Genomic DNA, 20,177 nt, shown 5'->3' with positions numbered 1-20,177 from the left:
TTTCACTCTTTCATATCAATATAATAATCTATATATAGTAGCATCACAGTTGTTTTATTTTATTGTTGTTTTGTAGACTCAATAAATAAAAATCTCCATATTTCTGATCGATGTATATGTTTTTACATTCATGAGAATGATTCGACTTCAAACGAGTTTCGAGTATTGAAAAACATTGGATATTTGGTGATTATTCTTTTTTACTTTTTACTGGATAAAAGCGTAAAAACTTTTTTTCGCACAAAAATGTAGCCTTCATATAAATTTATAGATAAAAATATGCTTGTTATCTAGATGTAGATCTAATTGATTACATATATATACAGTATTTGTTCACTAAATATATTTTCTGTTACAAAACGATTATTTAATTATTGTTGTATTTTTATCTTATGAAATATATAAATAAGAGGTACCTGAATCGCATATATATTGCCATCATCTTCTTGACATTATCAGTTGTCAGTTCATAGGTGATGTCCGGGTCATTATCTGGTGTCGGGGGGTTGATTCCCATAACCATACAAAGACGAGCAATCTTTTCATTCCTATAAAACGTAATACTTTTTTTATGATTTCACCAAAAGGAAAAGAATAAAGAAATGACATAAGTAATTTATATAACACACTAAATAACTTTAAGATTTTAAAATTTGAACTTTATACAATCAACAAACTACGCAGAGTGTATACGTCCAAAAAATAGTTGAGCACAGCCTACCTTGAAAGTTTATCAAAATTTTCTTGAATAGGAACACCATTTTCTTTAAGCTGTCTGTAGAGAACATCGTCCATTGCCTTCTCCTCTAGTACCTCTCCGGATTGTATGTCAACAAGTTTTTTTGTTTTCGCTTCTATATTGAATCCAATGAATGTAAAGGTATTGTGATCAGCATTGAAAAACAGATATGGATGAGGACTGAAATGGGATAACATAGTCATATGTGAAAATTAATCAAAAAGAAAAACTTGTTAAAAACAACTACAATTAATAATTATTATCTTATACAATCTGCATATGTACACTTTAATATGGCATTTGAACTTCATACTCTTATTGGATAGTTTTTCTATACGATTTTACTATTTGTACAAAATATTTTGACCCAAAGTCTATAATTTGAAAAATAAAACTTTGCGGATGTCTTTTATACAATGTTTCATATCAATATATAACTTCTTACCGTTGTCAATTCAACAGAAAAGATTTTTAAGTTGTAACTAAAATATGTATAAAAGTAAAATTAATGACCCCTATGATGCAGCCATTTTTACCCCAAAGCTATATTTGAACAAACATTGCGAACTTCAACTATAAAAAACTTTGTGTTAAATATCTTTTTTCTTGTATTGGACATTTCAAAGGAGACCTTTAAAGTTTTAGTATCTACATGTTAAGAAATTCTCGGGGGACAGGGCCAATTTTTGCCCTCGGGCTATAATTTGGACAAACGTGCTAGAAGTCCTCTACACAATTTTGCATGCCAAATATTTAACCGCTAGGTTTGTCATTTCAGAGGATAAGACTTTTTCAGTTGATCCTTTAATAAACGTACAAACAGAACGTGAGTGGGACCAAACACCATAGCTCTAGTCTCTGTCGGTTCAGGTATAAAGTTTTTTACTATATATTTATTAGGGAAATCTAGCGTGCCCAGGCAAGTACCTGCTTTCCCAAGTCCTTTTCATTTGGTATTCTTCTAGTTCGTCTATCTCATCATTTTCTCTACTCAATACATCTGATTCCTCGCTCATATTCAACGACCGGCTTGAAAAATCCTATCACAGAAAACATGTTATGTCAATAATTATGTCAAGTAGTTTGATGCTTTGAAAGCCCGTTTCCTCGTCATGATTTGGAGGATAAATTTTAATTTTGCTCATTTCTCTACATCGGTACTTTTTATCAATGATCATACTCAAAAGGCTTTAAAAGACAGTTTCATTATTTGCTATGTGATATCCAAATAGTATCAATGACATGTTCCGAGTATCTTTCCATTTACATACCATGCTACGATTATTATTACAAATGTCCAGAACAATTGTTACTGTTATATACTTAAGAATTTTCTAAACGCACGCATTTTATAAGTAAATGTGTTTTCACAATTATTGTCATACATATTTGTTTTCTCCTTTCATTGCTATCAATTTCAAGCCAATATATGTAAAGTTGTTAAAGTAATGAAATAAATATAGCGTGATGGAAAAGGTGCTCAAAAAAGCCGTTCGCCTTTGACTAGGTGTGAAATTTTAACTAGTCGATTGTAAACATAACTAAACACCACTGACACAGTGAAAATGTGATTATGTTAAAATCTTTGAACTGTCACGTTATCTTTGTGCGGTATCTTTATTTCTGAAGTAATGTTAATCCTGCTATCTTCAACTGTTGAGTCTCTTTGCACGTACATGTCTTTTAAGATTATGGAGCTACAAAGATATCTGGGCTGCGTTTCATGGAGTGTCCTAAGTAAATCCTAAATCCTAGGACTTATGACCAACTTTAGGAGAAAAAGTTTTTGCACTTAAGACCGTTTCAAGTAACTGTCCTATCTTTTGTCTTAAACTTAAGACTTATGACCAATTCGCACTCCTGAAAAGAGTTACAAAATACAATGGCACTCGCATAATCCCGGATTGGATTCACTATGTAATTGATTATAGCAAGTATTAAAAGCAATGTATTGCCCTCTTATCATGTTGAGTGAAAATATACACAATATTTCACGAAAAACGATAAAATAACCGTTTTATTTAATTTCATAGTAAAAATAATAGTTACTAACCCCCTTGCTTGCTACGCAAATGCAATTGTACAGCGCGCAGTAATACTATTATTTATAGATGCGTCTTGTTTTGCACGCAATATTTGGCGCTACATTGTGACGTCATGTAAACAACTCTTTAAACTCACAATTTTTATCTTATGACAAACTTAGGACTCTCCATGAAACGCAGCCCTGGATAGCTGTATATCTGGCATTAATTCAGAAGTTGTCAAAAGTTTGATAATCATATTGACATTCTTAGAGATATCTTATCCTGGCATTCACAACGTCCAAGAACTGGTAAGCTTAGAGTAACGACAATAAGACAAGATTTTAGCAACGAGCGCAATATATTGCAATCTGTCTCCTGTACCAGCAGCAATTGTAAAAAAGATCTAAGGCATCAAGGATTCTCTGATCCAAACTTGTGTTAATCACCGCTGATAAATGGTTGTTTTTTATCAAACGTTTAAATAAATAGATTTACACAGGACTCTGTATTAACAGTTTATTACAAACATCTTTGAAATGTTGTACGGAGTAAACATATTATACACGTTGAATGGATTGACTTTCGTAAAAGCACATTATACAGGAGTATTTTAGAACAATACCATTATAAAAAAAACTATTTATATTTTGACTAACTGTATAAGATCAAAGATCGATGTATGGAATTTAATATACTTATCTTGTCACAACAGACCTAATAATTATCTGAGTTTTCATACAAATTTGAAAAAGTACTTATATTTGACATTGAATCGTTCAAAACAGTTAGATGTTATAAAATTATAAGATACTTACGCACTGGAGCGGGAAGTTATTCTCAAAATATCAAAATTAACATTCTAATGTACACGTTAACCTGTAGTTACGCAGTAAAACATGTTTTTGGCTTTTTCAGGTATGGTTGCAATAAAAATGTGCACAAACCATATTCTTGCATAAAGGTATGCTTCTTCAGTTTCAACGTTTCGTTATTTGTTTATCGTGATCAAACTTTGGTTCTGTCATGCATTGGCAGCATAGCAAGTCCGGCTTTGGACAATTATGTTTTGTAAATGAAATTAATGGGGTCGTCTGGGTCATAAAATATTTAACATGAATCACGCAATAATATTCATTTTAGATAAATGCTACAACGATTTATGCCCGCGATATTTTATTTTCTTCATGCCTGATGATTTCTCAGTTTAAATAAAACTGGCTTTTAATACAAGAATAAACTGCTACACAGGGGTGACACTTTATCCAGATTATCAACAGACGAGAAAAATCGGTTGCATTTTAATAAAATATTCATAAATGTGTCTATTTATGGTTAGATTTAATTTGTTTTTCAAAAAAACAACACGCTACAATGTAAATTTATGAAAGAATGGCAAAACTGTAGAAAAATAATTAGACAAAGAATGCCTTTAAGACTTAAAATGTGGTTTAGAAAATAAGAATGTCGAAAATTTTTACTACAGAAATACATTTTTAATTGGATTTTAGTATCGTGAAGCCAATAATCCGGACAAATGTTGGTACCTATTGTATTTCTTAATTAAAAGGCATATCTCTGAGCAGACATATTTCTTTTCAAACAATATATTTAATAAGTGCGAAGACTTGTTAGATACGCCGTGTACCTATCTATTTTGTGAAAACAAATTTGTGTTCCAACACAAAATTTTGTACTGGAGCATTATTTCAACCTTTAAAGAGAAGAACTTAAATGACTTACTTACCTTCGACATTTGTAAAAGACACTTTCTGACAAACGTTCTAAATCCGGGAAAATCTCTTGCAGCTGCTTGACTTACAAAGTAATTTTTGTCAAAGTCGATTATTTGTGTATGCAAGAATGAGACAAAGTGGTACAACTCTGACCAAGAAGGATCATTCACACGGCATGTTCTATGAAAGTAAAGTGTAAAAAGGCAAAGTGTTAATTATGTCGCTAATCTTGACCTTTCATCCTTTTTTCCTTTAACAAATAAGACATATAGAACAAATGATACTGTACTGTATAATTAAATGTAAACTTTCCTTGATATTCTAATTCAATGACACACATTTTCAGCGACAAGAAATCAGTGTCACCTTTCTTTTTCAATTATCAGCCCTTGAATTTGGATTCTGCTGTCCTGTTCTAGTCATTTTAATATATAATATATAAATATAAATATAAAATATAATAATATATAAAATATAAAATAATATATAAAAATTTGCCACTGCAAAATTTATGTAAGGGAATATGGACAATTTACTATTCCAACATCAAAGTCATATCTCTTATCATAAATTGTGTATGAATAGTGATCTTATTGATTGTAACGTGAACTTTACGAATATTCTACACCTTCAATGTCAAGGTCATACAAGTGTCAAGGTAAACTTGAGTTTGATATACATGAAAGCCCTGACGTTAAAGATATTATGTCTTAATAATGAAGTTATTCCATTTATATATTTCAAAGTTACAGAAAAATAAACAACAGAATTTCATTAATTTTACATTGACATGCAAGGTCGATTTAAGGTCAAGGTAAAGTCTAAATTTCTCGATATGTTTCTTTTGTGTTAAGTCTTGATTTGTCCAAGTTTATACTGTACATAAATAACTAAATTATGACAGTTTAACCATAATAAAATAATTTGACTTTGATGGTCAAGGTCATTAAAACAATAACTTCATATAGACCCCCTTTTACGCCTTTTCACCCCCCCCCCCTTCAAAATTAGGGACATCGAAAAGTGAAACAAATCCTCTTTTTAGAACCCCAAAACACGTGTTCTCGTTTGAGAGGTGTTGTAAAAAAGTGATCAGTTTTTCGGCGCCGTCCCCTATCAAAAAGATACATCAGGAGGGAAAAAGGGTGGGAATTGTCCCCTTCTGCTTAGGACAATTGAAGGGGGCAGCAGCCTCCCGTCATCGCCAAGAAGATTTCGGATTCTTAATCCATTGAGAAGTTGTAGCACTTTGAAATCAGTTTTTGATGGAACAAATCAACGCTTAATAGTGGTTTATGGCAATTTTGAAACGTCTCATCGTTGCCATTTTAACAGGAAATTTAAAATTGAGTATACTGTTACAAAGGCTATGGTCCAGTTATTATTTGTGGCGAATTTTATCAGTATTGAAGTATTTTCTATAGCAATTTGAACTTGCAACAGGAGGCTTTTTAATGTAAATAGCCATTGTGCTCATTAATGCTGCAAACTTTGTCTGGCTTTGTGAATCTTACCGGTCTATATCAGTGAAAATGGGATTTAATATATCAAATTAAACATTAGAAACGTTGCTTGTGTCACAACATTTCTTTTGCTTGTGTCACAAAATTTCTATCCACGATGACGTCCCAGATGGCCGCCGTCTTCTGCATGTTAATGCATTTGGACATTACTTAACTATTTTAGTGGAAATCAATGTTAAAATGTTGTTAGACTCTTTCCAAATATAGTAATCATTAAAATATAAAATTAAAATATTTTATCAAGTTTCTTGTTTCATTGGTTACGAGTGAAAAATAATAAAATATTAGATTTATTTAGAAAACCAGTACAAGTAAGTTTTCCTTTGTCGTTTTGTAATTATGATGGCAGGAATAAAATAAATAATCGAATAGTAAAAGGCTGTCCTGTTGTTGACAATATGAGTTTTTGTAAGTATTTTAAGAAATAATGTAGGTTATCCGAAAAAGTGAACATGTACTTGAGCCTTTATCTAGAAATTTCAAAATAGCCATAATATAACACAGCACTTGGATAATTATTGTTTATATATCAATATCAAAATATCAACCTTAAAATAGAAAGTTTTATCCAATGAAGGATGTCTTTATTTAAGAAAAATGCTTTTAAAATTCATTCTTATCCTATAGATTGTACCATATTTAGCAAAAGTTGAACAGCATGCTGATAGTGATCCGTTGTTTAATTTTAACGATATATTAGATGATTTCTAGTTTGATTGAAGTTCTTGTGTACTTAACTTTTAATAAGTAATTGATTACTGTACATTAAAGAACATGAAGAAGAAAATAATTACAACTTATGTTTACAATTAGCCTTAAGGTAGGATATACTTCACTGAATTGATATCAGCAATATGTTTGTTGCGCAGATGTAATTTGTTAAAAAAAGTAAGTGTCTTTGATTTGGTTCTTTTTCAACTAAAACTTAGAATGCCTATATAGGTGTTACACTGTTTAAATGCATATATGATGCCTCTTGAGTATTCAAATATGGGGCCAGTTGATAGAAATTATATATAATGAAAATAAATTGCTAACTTAAAGGATCTTCTGAACTGTTTACAGATATATTATCAGATAAATCCTGTTGTTTAGATCGATTTGGAATGTTTCTCATTTTTTAATCACAAACCACTGACATGAATGTTTCTAAGAGTTGTTTATCTTATTTTATTTTAATTTGAAAACATGTCTATAGTGCGCATAGTGATAAGTTCAAAAGTCATCAATTGCCCCTGTTGTATAAGACAAGGATTTGTCTAATCTGCAGATGACATTTTCAAGGGGCATACAATGTTTTATACTTAACTCTTCTTCATTGCTTTAAGATGAACTTTTGGCATATTTCTAAATGGTACATATTAACTCCGTTGAGGCCTCAGTAGACTGTAGGATTTTAAATTACAACACCAGTTAAAACTTAGATGTAAAAGCAAATCTAAATGTGTGAAGGCTACTTTTCTTGACTTCATAAATCAATACTAGACTTACTGGACAGACATATTCTCAATTATTTTTGTAGAGACCTACCGCGATGACAGGTGAGGCCTCAATAGACTGTGGGATTTTGAATAACAACACAAGTTAAAACTTAGATGTAAAAGCAAATCTTAATGTGTGAAGGCTTCCTTTTCTTGAATTCATAAAACATAAATCAATATCAGGCTAACAGGATCAGACATGTTCTCAATTCTTGTTGTATAGACCTCTCACAATGACAGGTGACAAAATTTCCCAATTACATGTATTCCCTGATAATGTGTTTAATGAATGAAGTTTCTGGACAATTGACTGTAAATAATTATTATAACTGTTTCAAAGTCGAAATACTGTACTGTCAATTTTGCTATCATGATAACAGATTACTTTTGATACATGAAGATACATATCAAAACAATGAAGATTTTCATTACTATTTGTGCACTCTTTGCATCTGTATTTATGTATTTTTTCATCGCTTAAAATCACTAAGAAGGTTAATCTTCTACTTCAGAGATACCCAATCTCGCTTCTTTCGGAATGGACCTTTCCTGTTTTTCGTAGCGGAACATTTAGCCACACCTTTCCATTCATCGCTAGGTCAACTGCTCACAAACAGTATCACAAACATAAGCATGTGTTCTTTTGTGCAAACCAGGTCAACCAGTGACTATGTATTATCTCAGTGTAGCGATTGGATAACAAGTAAGCCAATTTACATTAAACTGTAAACACCGGAAAGGTCCATATTGGACCTTTCCGGTTTTTCGTAGCGGAACATTTAGCCACACCTTTTTCATTCATTGCTAGGTCAACTGCTCACAAACAGTATCACAAACATAAGCACGTGTTCTTTTGTGCAAACCAGGTGAACCAATGACTATGTATTATCTCAGTGTAGCAATTGGATAACAAGTTAGCCAATATACATAAAACTGTAAACACAGGACAGGTCCATAGTTCCTTACCGTTAACATTTCTATATATCTTACTCACTAGCGGAAGTAGTGGATTCATGATAGTGATATACATACATTGTTTCACTTATAATCTTAAAAATCTGGAAACAAAGTGATTGAGTCTGTACATGAGGAATAATGAATAAAGGCAACATCCATCACGCCCCAAGCAAAGCGTTTTATCGTATTTGTGTTGTGTTTTGTTATTTTGTTGTTGTTGTTGTTTTTTATATCGAAAGAATATGTCGCTGGACATTACATGCAAAAGATTAGGTTCTTATTTATACAATACTCATAAACCCCTCTCATCGACTATGTCTTATCGTGCGTCGCATAATAACATAACATAAAAGTAAAAAAGAAGATTTAAGCCAAAACGGGAATAACTCTGAAAAAAAATCAAAATGTTACCTGCCCTTTGATATTGATTCCAATTTATTTAAAACTGAAAAAGGTATTCCAAGTTTGAAGCTTAATATGTCAAAATGGGGCATAATTGTAACATTATAAATGAATGGTAGGATTAATTTTCTTTCTGACATGGTGTTATGTTTTGTTAATGAAGATGTATATCAAGATCGAAGTGAATTACTTAAATAGTTACTGAGAAACGAAACTTAACAGCAAAAAGATTAACAAGGGCTAAAAAATGAAATAAAGAAAAGGGCATTACTTTGAAAAAAAAAATTTTAAGATTATCTGCGGTTTTGAATCATCGTTATTTCATAACACATGTATACCAAGTTTGAGATGAAAAGATTTTAAAGTTTTAGAGAAAATGGATCTACTGAAAGTTTCACATATGCCAATGCCGACTCCGATGACAAAAGCTCCACTTCATTTAATAAATGGAGCTAAAATGGTAGGAACCCATTAATTGTTAAAACAAGGCAGCCTATAGGACAGCTAAACTCCCTTCCGCAGTGAACATGAATGTGTACTTCTTAACCTTTTACCAACCATGACCTTGATGTTGTGTCATGCATATCAAAAGCATATAATCTCACGATGATGGAAATTTGTGCCAAGTTATTTAAAAGCTTCAATAAAGTCAAAAAGTTATTGAGAGCATATAACCATGACCTTTGGTGTAGCAACCTGAATGTTGAGCTCTGCAAATTGTGTCCTGGTGGGGATCATTTGTGCCGAGAAATTTTAAAACCTTTGAATTGTCAATTAGTTATACAGCAGACATGAAAAATAGATGTTTTTTATATTGAACCTTTGAGTGTGACCCTGACCTTCAGGGTTTTGACTTGATTATTGTGCTCTGCCAATGGTGTCATAAAGTGATTTTTGCTGCCAAGTTATCTTAAAAACTTTGCAGTTGTTTAAATGTTAAAGACAGACACAAATGTAAAATTTCTAACATTTGACTTGTAAGTGTGACCTTGACCATTTGAAAAGTAATTCAATTATTGCGCTCTGCACAGCATCTCATAATAGTTATCACTTGTGCCACGCTATTTAAAACAAGAGAGCCATGATGGCCCTAGATCGCTCACCTGACCCATCGAACTCATCCGAACAATTACATAGACAAGCACTCTGTCCATGTTTCGTGACAGGTGAGTCAAAAATGTGACCACTAGAGTGTTTACAAGGATTATTCATATTTGAGCAGTGTGACCTATTGTTTTACCCCAGGTCACCCATATTCGAACTTAACCTAGAACTCATCAAAACAAACTTTCAGACCAGTTTCCAGGATACTTGAATCAAAACAGTAGCCACTAGAGTGTTAACACAATTTTTTCTATTTTCAGCTCCGGTGACCTAGTTTTTTAATGCGAGATGACCCATGTTAGAACTTATCCGAGCAATTACCTAGACAAGCTTTCCTGACCAAGTTTAAGGATAACTGAGTCAAAATTGTGACCACTAGAGTTTTAACAAGGTTTTCCCATATTTTGGCTGTGTGACCTAGTTTTTCATCTGATGTGACCAATGTTCGACTTGACGTAGAAATCATCAAATTAAACTTTCAGACCAATTTACAGGGTATTTGAATCAAACCGTAAGCCACTACAATGTTAATAAGATTTTTCTATTTTTAGCTCCGGTGACCTTGTTTTTCATCCGAGATGACCCATTTTCAAACGCATCCTAGAAATGACCTAGACAAGCATCCTGACTGAGTTTGATGATAATTGAGTCAAAAATGTGACAACTAGAATGTTTACAAGATTTTCCATATTTTGGCAGTGTGACCTTGTTGTTGACCCAATGTGACCCATGTTCGAACATGACCTAGAAATCATTAAAACAAACTTTCAGACCAATTTACAGGATATTTTATCAAAACAGAAGCCACTAGAGTGTTAACAAGATTTTTCTATTTTTAGCTCCTGTGACCTAGTTTTTCATCCGAGATTACCCATGTTCGATCTCATCCGAGGCAATTACCTAGACAAGCATCCTGACAAAGTTTGATGACAATTGAGGCAAAAATGTGACAATTAGCGTGTTAACAAAAATTTTCTATTTTTAGTCCTGTGACCTAGTTTTTCATCCGAGATGACCCATGTTCGAAATCATCTGAACAATTACCTATACAAGCATCCTGGCCAAATTTAATAATTGAGTCAAAAATGGGACCACTAGAGTCTTAACAAGTTATTCTATTTTAAGCTCCTATGACTTAGTTTTTAATCCGAGATCACTCCTGTTCGAACTCATCAGAGCAATCACCTAGACAAGTATTTTGACCAAGTTTGATGATGATTGCAGCAAAAATGTGACCGCTAGAGTGTTAACATGTTTTTTGCTATTTTTAGCTCCGGTGACCTTATTTTTCATCCGAGATGACCTATGTTCGAAATCATCCTTGAAATGACCTAGACAAGCATCCTGACCAAGTTTGATTGTAATTGAGTCAAAAATGTAACCACTAGAATATTAACAAGAATTTCTATATTTGGCAGTGTGACCTTGTTTTTGACCCGATGTGACCCGTGTTTGAACATGACCTAGAAATTTTCAAAACAAACTTTCAGACCAATTTATCAAAACAGTAGCCACTAGAGTGTTAACAAGATTTTTTTCTATTTTTAGCTCCTGTGACCAAGTTTTTCATCCGAGATGACCCATATTCGAACTCATCCGAGCTATCAACTAGATAAACATCCTGACCAAGTTTAATGACGATTGAGGCAAAAATGTTACCGCTAGAGCTAGCTTACTTGAGCTAAAAAAATCATATTTCAAAAGTAATGGAGGGGACATGCAATGAAGATTTTATACATTTAGCCTTTAAGCGTGATCTTGACCTTGGGGGTAGCCACTAATTATTGCTCTCTGCACATGTTTTCATAATGGTGATCTATTGTGCCAAGTATTTTTTTTTAATTTCAGCGGTTAAAAAGTTATGGAGCGGAAATGAAATATAGACCTTTTAACACCTTGACCTTGGGGGTAGCAACCAAATTATTGCGCTCTGCACGTCATCTTATGATGGTGATCAGTTGCGCCAAGTTATTTTTTTTAATTTTCAGCGGTTAATTAGTTGCACCTCCTACACTTAACAAGTAACTGTACTTGAGAGTATAATAAGGAGTTGCTTACATTAACGTGGACTTATCTGTTCTTGAAATAAGCAACGTTTTCTTATGCAGTGTCAGATGGCTCAAAAATAGTAATGTGACCAAAAACATTTATTTCCACTTAAAATAAGTTCTTATTATCAACATGATATATCCATCTTTTTAACGTTTCAAAACTCAAAATTATAAATCGAAATAATAGTAATAATATTTTGTTTCTTACCAAAACGTTGAGTTTGGCTTAGGTAAGCTGTGTTTTACACTATAAGTACAGACAATATGATTTTTGTCAGAATGTTATCGGTATCATTTTCATTGTACAATAGTTTTGGACTCATGGTATCAGGCATTAATTTTAAAAAAAACATAACTTCATCTCTATATTAATGACATAATTATACCCTAGAAGAATTTCCAAACAATCTTGAATCGACGTTCTTGTTCCAGTCTGTCCTCTTAGTTCACGGAGAAACATGTACGGTTTCTGATAAAGATCACTGTTGTAAAGTACCTCGTCAAAAAGTTGATCTGTTTCTACATAACCTTTAAAGTACAACTTAAGTAATTACTTTGTGAATGTCTTATAAGTTTTGTATGACTACCAAACATTTGATAACAAAATATTTAATTTCTTTCAGAACATTAGCTAAAAGGTTCGACTATGTGTTTTCGAAAAAGTTGTAATAACAATAAACACTTTAACAATAGGCAAACCTTCATTAAAAATCATATTTCAGTTTGGTTTGGTTTGTTTTGGTTTAACGTCACACCAACACACTCAGTATAGAACAAAAGGTGAATTTTTAGCTTGAATTGTTGAAAAAGACTTATATGCACCTTGGTGCATTATTTGAGGCAAGAACGGGCACGCGAGAAGACCCAACGACGATAGCTTCCTCACAAGAAAAGATTCAACAAACAGCTGTGAGAAGCAAGTGGTTTGATGTTAACGACATAAACCACTAAGCTATGGTTGCACATATATTTGAGTATTGTATGTAAGAGACCAATAAAGATATTGGTGTTGAGTAAATTACATCTCTAATTCAGGCCAATTATGCTAAAGAAATGCTCTAATTTTTATTTCTAAAAAGCTTTTCTGTAATTTTGGTAAGTACTTATATTGTATTCAGACTTAACGCATTGGCTATTAACCGCAAACATTATTTTCATCTGCTGCGTTTGGTAATAAGAACAGTTATAACGAATTTTAGTACATTGTTAAGAAGTTAAAATATTACTTTGTTTACAATTTGCTACTTTCTGACAAAATAGTTCCCGCTTACCGCTATTTTGTCAGGTTACAGGTAACAATAATCATTTTTCAAAAAACATTTTTTCACACGTTATAGAATTCATGTTTGCCTTTTATATAAAACGTTAAATGCATTTGTTTCTGAGACTTAATTGTGCCTTTAAATAGAAGTACATTCGTGTTCTTAAAGTCCCCTTTCAACCCTGTATCTGTGACATTTGTTATTGACTTTCTAATCTTCAAAGCTCTCACAGGCTCTATTTCATGACATATGATAACGTACTTCAATCAAGTTAAGCTGAATTAACATAACCTATAACATTACCATTTATCTCTTTGTCTTGGTACACTGTCACACTTTCCTGCGGAGATCGACACACTACAGAAGGTAAGAAGTTCAACATTTGATGCTTGCTGTTTGTAAACGTACTCTGAATTGAAAAAGAAATACATAGCGAGTGGAACTTCTTTGCAATGTATCATGGCAGAGAACTCTTATTTATGTATTTCATTAAATCTTTGTGAAGACTACCATAAATTGATTTTTTCAACATAAACTCTAAAGGGTAAAATTGTTAAATCCTTTGCTTGAAATTTGATCTGAAAGTTCTTAAAACATTAAAAGCACACTTATGCAATCGACAGTCAAAAGTTTGAACCGTTGTGATATCTAATATTGCAGAGCAAACAATGTGGTTTGTTTACTACTTAAAGGTAAATGTTCATGTTACCCTGCATGAATTGGCAATACATAACAATATGTTGGTGTTTTGTAATGGTCACTTTTATTGGTTCATTAGTACTTTTTAGCTCGACTATTCGATAAGAATAAATAGAGCTTTTGAAGTCAACCAAGCGTCGGCGTCGACGTAACCACTTTTTGTAACATCTCAAATATGTTCAAAGTCAATTGACATATGGCTTTGAATCTTTGCAACCTCGTTCACTATCATGACCCCAACCTGAAGAAAGTACGAAGGTCACTCTATAAAGCATTTTGACAGAATAATACCCGTTTTTCGACTTAGACTTTAATTAAAGTTTTTGTGAAACCTTAAATAATTTCGAAGTCCTTTGACATAAGCCTTTGAATTTTGCACACTTATTCATCATACCCTTACCCGTAGACAGGAGCAGGTAACTCTATCAAGCATGTTGTCAGAATAAGGCCCCTTTTTCGACCTAGAATTTACGTTAAACTTTTTGTAACATCTCAAATGTTTTCAAAGTCCATTGACATATGGCTTTGAAACTTTGCACATTTGTTCACCATCATAACCCCAACCGGTAGAAAGAAGGAGGTAACTCTGTCATGCATTTTGACAGAATTATGCCACATTTTCGACTTAGAAATTACGTTAAAGTTTTTTTAACACCTAAAATATTTACAAAGTCCATCGACTTATGGCTTTGAAACTTTGCACAGAGGAGTCAACATTATCAAGCATTTTGACAGAATAATCGCCCCTTTTTGACTTAAAATTTACATTAAAGTTTGCATACCACCTCAGATATTTTCATATTTCATTGACATCTGACTTTGAAACAAGTTTAAATTTTATACACTTCTTTGAGAGCATTATAGGACTGTCTCATCTCTCACTAAACATGGATTTAAAGAAAAATGGCATTTTTGTTAACTTAAAATTTTACATTATCAAAGTTCCTTTACTCATTGTGTACACCGGTCTTACTGACCTGTGTGAAACCACTCGAAGCATGATGGGAACGCACTACTTTTTACATGGCGGCTTGAACACGAAAGTGATAGAACAAAACGCAAATAAGGCCACTTGAAAAAAAAACTTTTTCAATACCCTGTTGGTAAAATAGCCATTACATCATTTTACTCAAAACATGCATGAAACACATTCCTCTGACATCCTTAAATGGTTTTACAAACCCAATTTCGTTCAACACGTGTGATAGTAGTTCGTCCATTTTTAGTTTAAAACCGAAAGTGAAAGTAGTTTTGAATATTTGAATAAATAGTAACACATTCAAACTATCAATTGTAATATCGAACTATCAGTATTAAAATCTGGAAAACAGTTATCCCTTGGAAGCAATAAACAATTCTAATCACTTGAAAAGATGTATTGTGTTTTATAAAATAAAATCGTCATCCCTATGCGGACTTCTTTATGTCGGAGTCATTTTAACCCTCATTTGGAGTGAGTAATGCGTCGTACTACACAGGTCGATATTTAAGAGACCGGTGCGTATACAATGTCCTTTACTATCAAGCACTAAGAATAGTCGAGCGTGCTGTCCTACCGACAGTTCGTGTTGTTATGTAAAATGATTCTGTACTTTTTATTTATAGCATCGAAGCTTACTAGAATAAGCTAACGAAGTGAGCGGAAACAAATATGTACTGATAAAAAACAGGAAGACAAGAAATATTTAAGAAATATCTAGAGTATTAAAACAAGATAAGAACGTGAGTGTTTGCCTATATCCATGACCAGTGGAGAGCTTAGGTGCTACAATATACATGCAAAATAATATGAATCGGAATCTAAATAAAATATTATAATGCACATTACTCTTATAAAATGAATATCTAATTTTAAAAATATATCCATGGTAAAATCTATTTTAACGAATTATGATTGAAAATGATATGATTCCTATGTACTTCCCTTGAACTATTTTTTGCAGAATACCGCTAAAGCTCTTGTGAGCCCTATAGGTTGAATTAAAATCAAAACATGTCTTAAATACGTATAATGTCTGTGAGACCTGTAACAAGTTGCATGCTGGTTTATTAAATCATTGAGAGTTAACGTATCAACCTTTTTCGCAAAAGCAGGAAAACGCGTAAGCCCGAGCCGAGCCATGTTTCTGTACCCTGTCTGTCGTAATAAACAATTTGTATCGACCTTGCACGTATATTAGCAATACGCTTTGACGTTATTTTCGATAATGTTCTAAGGGCTGTTTTTGCAGGAATCATTAAGGTCCTAACACCTCTCCTTCGTCTACACACTCTCGCACGCAACAGTCATAATTTTTAAAACGAAGCAAGACCAAAAACGCCACTCACACGATTAGAATATACTAGCACGCCGCAGCCTTTGCTTTCACGTTTTCTCCCATACTGCCTTACCAACGGCCGCTCCTGCGTAGTTTTCGTGCTACACTCCGTCACATGATATCGCAAATCAGCGATAAACGCTTACTTCATCGAAACCATCTAGCAGGTACGGACAACCCGCACGAATTTCTCCGAAACTGCTGTCGTACTTTACCGCACAACTAGCGCTTCCATGTACTCTGTAGCAGGCATTACTTTCAATGCACGAATCCGCCCTTCAAACTTTAACGTAATTCCTACACCTGCAGACCGAGGGTTCTTCAGTGCCGTTCTCGTGCTTTTTGCATATCGTTACCCATGCTTACTCGCAGCAACAAGTGTATTCACCTCCTATCATAGACGGCAGGGTTTTCTGCTTGATCAATGCTTTAAAACCCAATCTACTGTACTGCTGTCCTTAAACTACGCATATTCTAAATAATACCTTCAATAGTGCTCATTTTCTTCTTGTATTGCACTCGACCCTTGTTCTCACATCAGATACACCGGCATCGCCACCACTGGACTTTCTCCAATGTACCTTCATCGAAACCAACCGAACCACCGAGTACTACAGAAGCATTAAAAGCAAGAAAATCTACCGCTTCTGAACTGTGTACGAAATGCAATTTTACATGTTAGTCGCGATAACATAAAAGTTATGCGTTCTAAAAGGAGCTTGCTTGTTTCCCCAACAATTTATTTAAGACATGCCGCAAATAGTTTTACATATACATCCAGACATTATACGTTGAACTTTTGATAATTTCCAAATTGCAATAAGAAAAGTGTAAATAAACATGTTATGTAGAAATTTCGTCTCAGTAAATGAGACGATGTACCCTAACAAACTAAACCGATTATGAAAACAAACGTATTACTTAACCACTAAAGAGTTATAACCAAAACATTTGCTATATAAACAAGATTGTGTTTGAAATATTTCTTATGATTGTTGTCATCTATATTTTGTATTTTTACATTTTTTTCGGATTTTCGAATCAAAATTATCAAAACTTATAGAAAAGCATTTATTTGCTTATTGTTATGTTTTGATACGGTGACATGTCTTGCATTTGTTTAACGCAAGATTGTTGATGGCAAATTAAACTGAGAAGAAAGAGGAACCAGGAAAGGAGACAATTCAACCCGCTCACACAAATAAGATAATCACCGAACAAACACCGGGAGGGGCACAAGGGTAGAGAAAGGAAGAGATAGGGCTTGTAAAAAAACTGTTTAAAGTCATATATTTGTTTTCATGGCTCATGTATATTGAAATGCATCAAGATTGAGAATTACCTCATGTGTGAGATCGATGTGAAATAAACGAGGCTCTGAAAAATCAGGTCCCTCTGTGTATCTTAGAAGACGCCCGATGAAATTATCAATGTCGATTTTCTTTTGGTGCAGCGGAAGTGTTATTCCTTCATAATGATCAACGTTTTTCAGCTTTTTTAATTCTTCTTCTCTGCGTTTCTTATAAAGTGTTTTACCTACGCCACTTCTCTGTGACTGAACCAGTCGAACAGTTGATCTACAAAACACAAACCCTCGTTAAATATAATGTTTGAAATAATTTGAAATTATTGCTATTTTAAATATATTTTCAATTTATCATGAAGCTGTTATAAATTGTAAAGTACAATGCTGAATTCTATAGGACAACTTCAAAGCTGTTAAACCCTTATAAGACGAGACGAGTCACGAAATGGTTCTGACATGTGTCTTGCAGCTGTGAATGATTTCAATAAATTTAGTAATATATTCAATAATGTACTCGTATAATAAACTCTTTGTTATACATTTCTTTTTTAATATTTGGAATATTTTTATTAGGGAAATAAGGAATGGCGATATGCTTTAACTGTGCTATTTGTAGGCCTGAGGGATACATTACAAACATAGAAACAACATACTGTCCATATCTTCATGCAGTCAATATCGTAATATACATTTTGTCATTGTGACTAATGAGTTTAAAATGTAATGGAAAAATACTTGACTATAGGCTACACATGTCACTTGAAGACAGGATCTGTCACACACACCCCGAAGCAGGATCCAGTAACGGAACCATGAAATGGACTTACATCAAAGGCATTGTTATTATAAAGAGTATGTTACAAGAATATTGAAACATTCTCAAATTCTCAGTAAGCCAAATAATTTAACAAGGTCCATCAGTGATGACAAGTGTCGCCTCATGATAGCCATAACTTAGCAAAAATCATTAAACCTAAAATCCTATGTAATATGCAAAAGAATTTGAGTTATCGATCAATCCTGTAATCCAAGTTTAATTGAAATTGCAATAGTGGTATAACACGGTTGTCCGGACAAATTTCAAAATCAAAATAATGAAAGGGCAAAAACTCTGACAAAAATCAATGAACCGACAAATATTGATGAGATGCACAACTAGACATGGTCCCTTACATTTTGATGAATTGCACTAGCAGTTTATGAGGAGTAGTCCGGACAAGTTTTGTGACGGACGGACGGACAGACAGACGGACAGACGACGGAGATGTGATCCCTATATGTCGCCACTACTCCGTAGAGGTGACACAAAATGCATCTGTGAGTGAATGAATGAAAATACAAAATATGACACAACCATAAATATGGTATTTTGACATTGTATAACCATCACCTTTTAAACTGTCGACCTGGCTTTTAAATGTGAAAGTTTTCCCTAATATTTTTTCAAAATCCATTTATTGATAACAAAACTGATGACTGGATATAACCGTTGATGTATTTTTATAAAACTAATTAGCCTAAAAGCCCTAGGGTGACCTTGATATTTCAGCTACAAACACATCACACATTCTTTTAAATACAAGATTTGTCAGTGATAAAAAGGGCATGTGAAAAATGCATTTTATAGATATTCCTCGACAATTAAGTCCTTAATATCTCTGAGGCCCACATGGAAGATCGGGAACACAAATGTGTAAGTCTCGTTAAATAAAGTCATTACTTACTAATTTACATACTTACTTACTTATACATAAAATGGATCAGATATATAACTATACACCCTAGAAGACTCAGCTAAAAGATAACAAGAGGGACATGATGGCCCTGAGGTCGCTCACCTGTATAAAGGCACCCGGAGCGGGGCCAGTTTAAACCCCAGGGCTTTTAGTTGAACAAACTTGGAAGACACCCATTAGAAGATGTTTCACAATGTTAAGTTTTTACTACACACATATAACGAAAAAAATGATCTACTCTCCCCCTCCCCCCGTCAGGGACAATTTTAATCCAGGGGCTTTTATTTGAACAAACTTGGTAGACACCAATAAGAATATGTTTCATGCTAAACATCTAAGCTCTAGCTCATTGGGTTTTTTAAAAGAAGATTTTTTAAGTTTTTACTATACACATATAGTTCAAAACAATGACACCCCTGGGGCGGGACAAGTTTTGACCCCAGGGCTTTTATTTGAAGAAACTTTGTAGACACTTACTAGAAGATGTTTTATGCTTAATATCTAAACTCTAGCTATTTGGTTTTTTTCACAGAAGAATTTTTAAGTTTTTGCTATACACATATAAGGAAAATCAATGACCCCCAGGGCGGGGCCAGTTTTGACCCCAGGGCTTTTATTTGAACAAACTTTGTAGACACTCACTAGAAGATGTTTCATTCCTTATATCTAAACTCCAGCTATTTGGGTTTTTTTTTCAAAAAAGACTTTTTAAGTTTTTGCTATACACATATAAGGAAAATCAATGACCCCCCCCCCCCGGGGCGGGACCAATTTTGACCCCAGAGCTTTTATTTGAACAAACTTGGAAGACACCCTTTAGAACATGTTTCATGCTAAAT

General features: G+C 33.4%; 1 protein-coding gene across 1 annotated transcript in view; it reads right to left on the bottom strand.

Moving 5' to 3' along the window:
* Window positions 1–717: 717 nt before the first annotated feature.
* Window positions 718–20,177, bottom strand: part of LOC132717589 (E3 ubiquitin-protein ligase rnf213-alpha-like) — a 46,766-nt gene continuing 27,306 nt past the window's right edge. The window contains exons 15-20 of the mRNA XM_060701082.1: window positions 17,639–17,873; window positions 13,583–13,688; window positions 12,404–12,545; window positions 4,511–4,679; window positions 1,667–1,779; window positions 718–919 (exon numbers count right to left, since the gene is read on the bottom strand). Coding sequence (XP_060557065.1) covers window positions 718–919; window positions 1,667–1,779; window positions 4,511–4,679; window positions 12,404–12,545; window positions 13,583–13,688; window positions 17,639–17,873 — 967 coding nt within the window. The remainder of the gene's footprint in view (window positions 920–1,666; window positions 1,780–4,510; window positions 4,680–12,403; window positions 12,546–13,582; window positions 13,689–17,638; window positions 17,874–20,177) is intronic.

This window comes from Ruditapes philippinarum, unplaced genomic scaffold (assembly GCF_026571515.1).
Source record: "Ruditapes philippinarum isolate M1 unplaced genomic scaffold, ASM2657151v2 ctg2134_1_1_1_1, whole genome shotgun sequence".
Lineage (NCBI taxonomy): Eukaryota > Metazoa > Mollusca > Bivalvia > Venerida > Veneridae > Ruditapes > Ruditapes philippinarum.
Note: the sequence above shows the minus strand (reverse complement) of the source record. Positions and strands in the feature narration are given on the sequence as shown.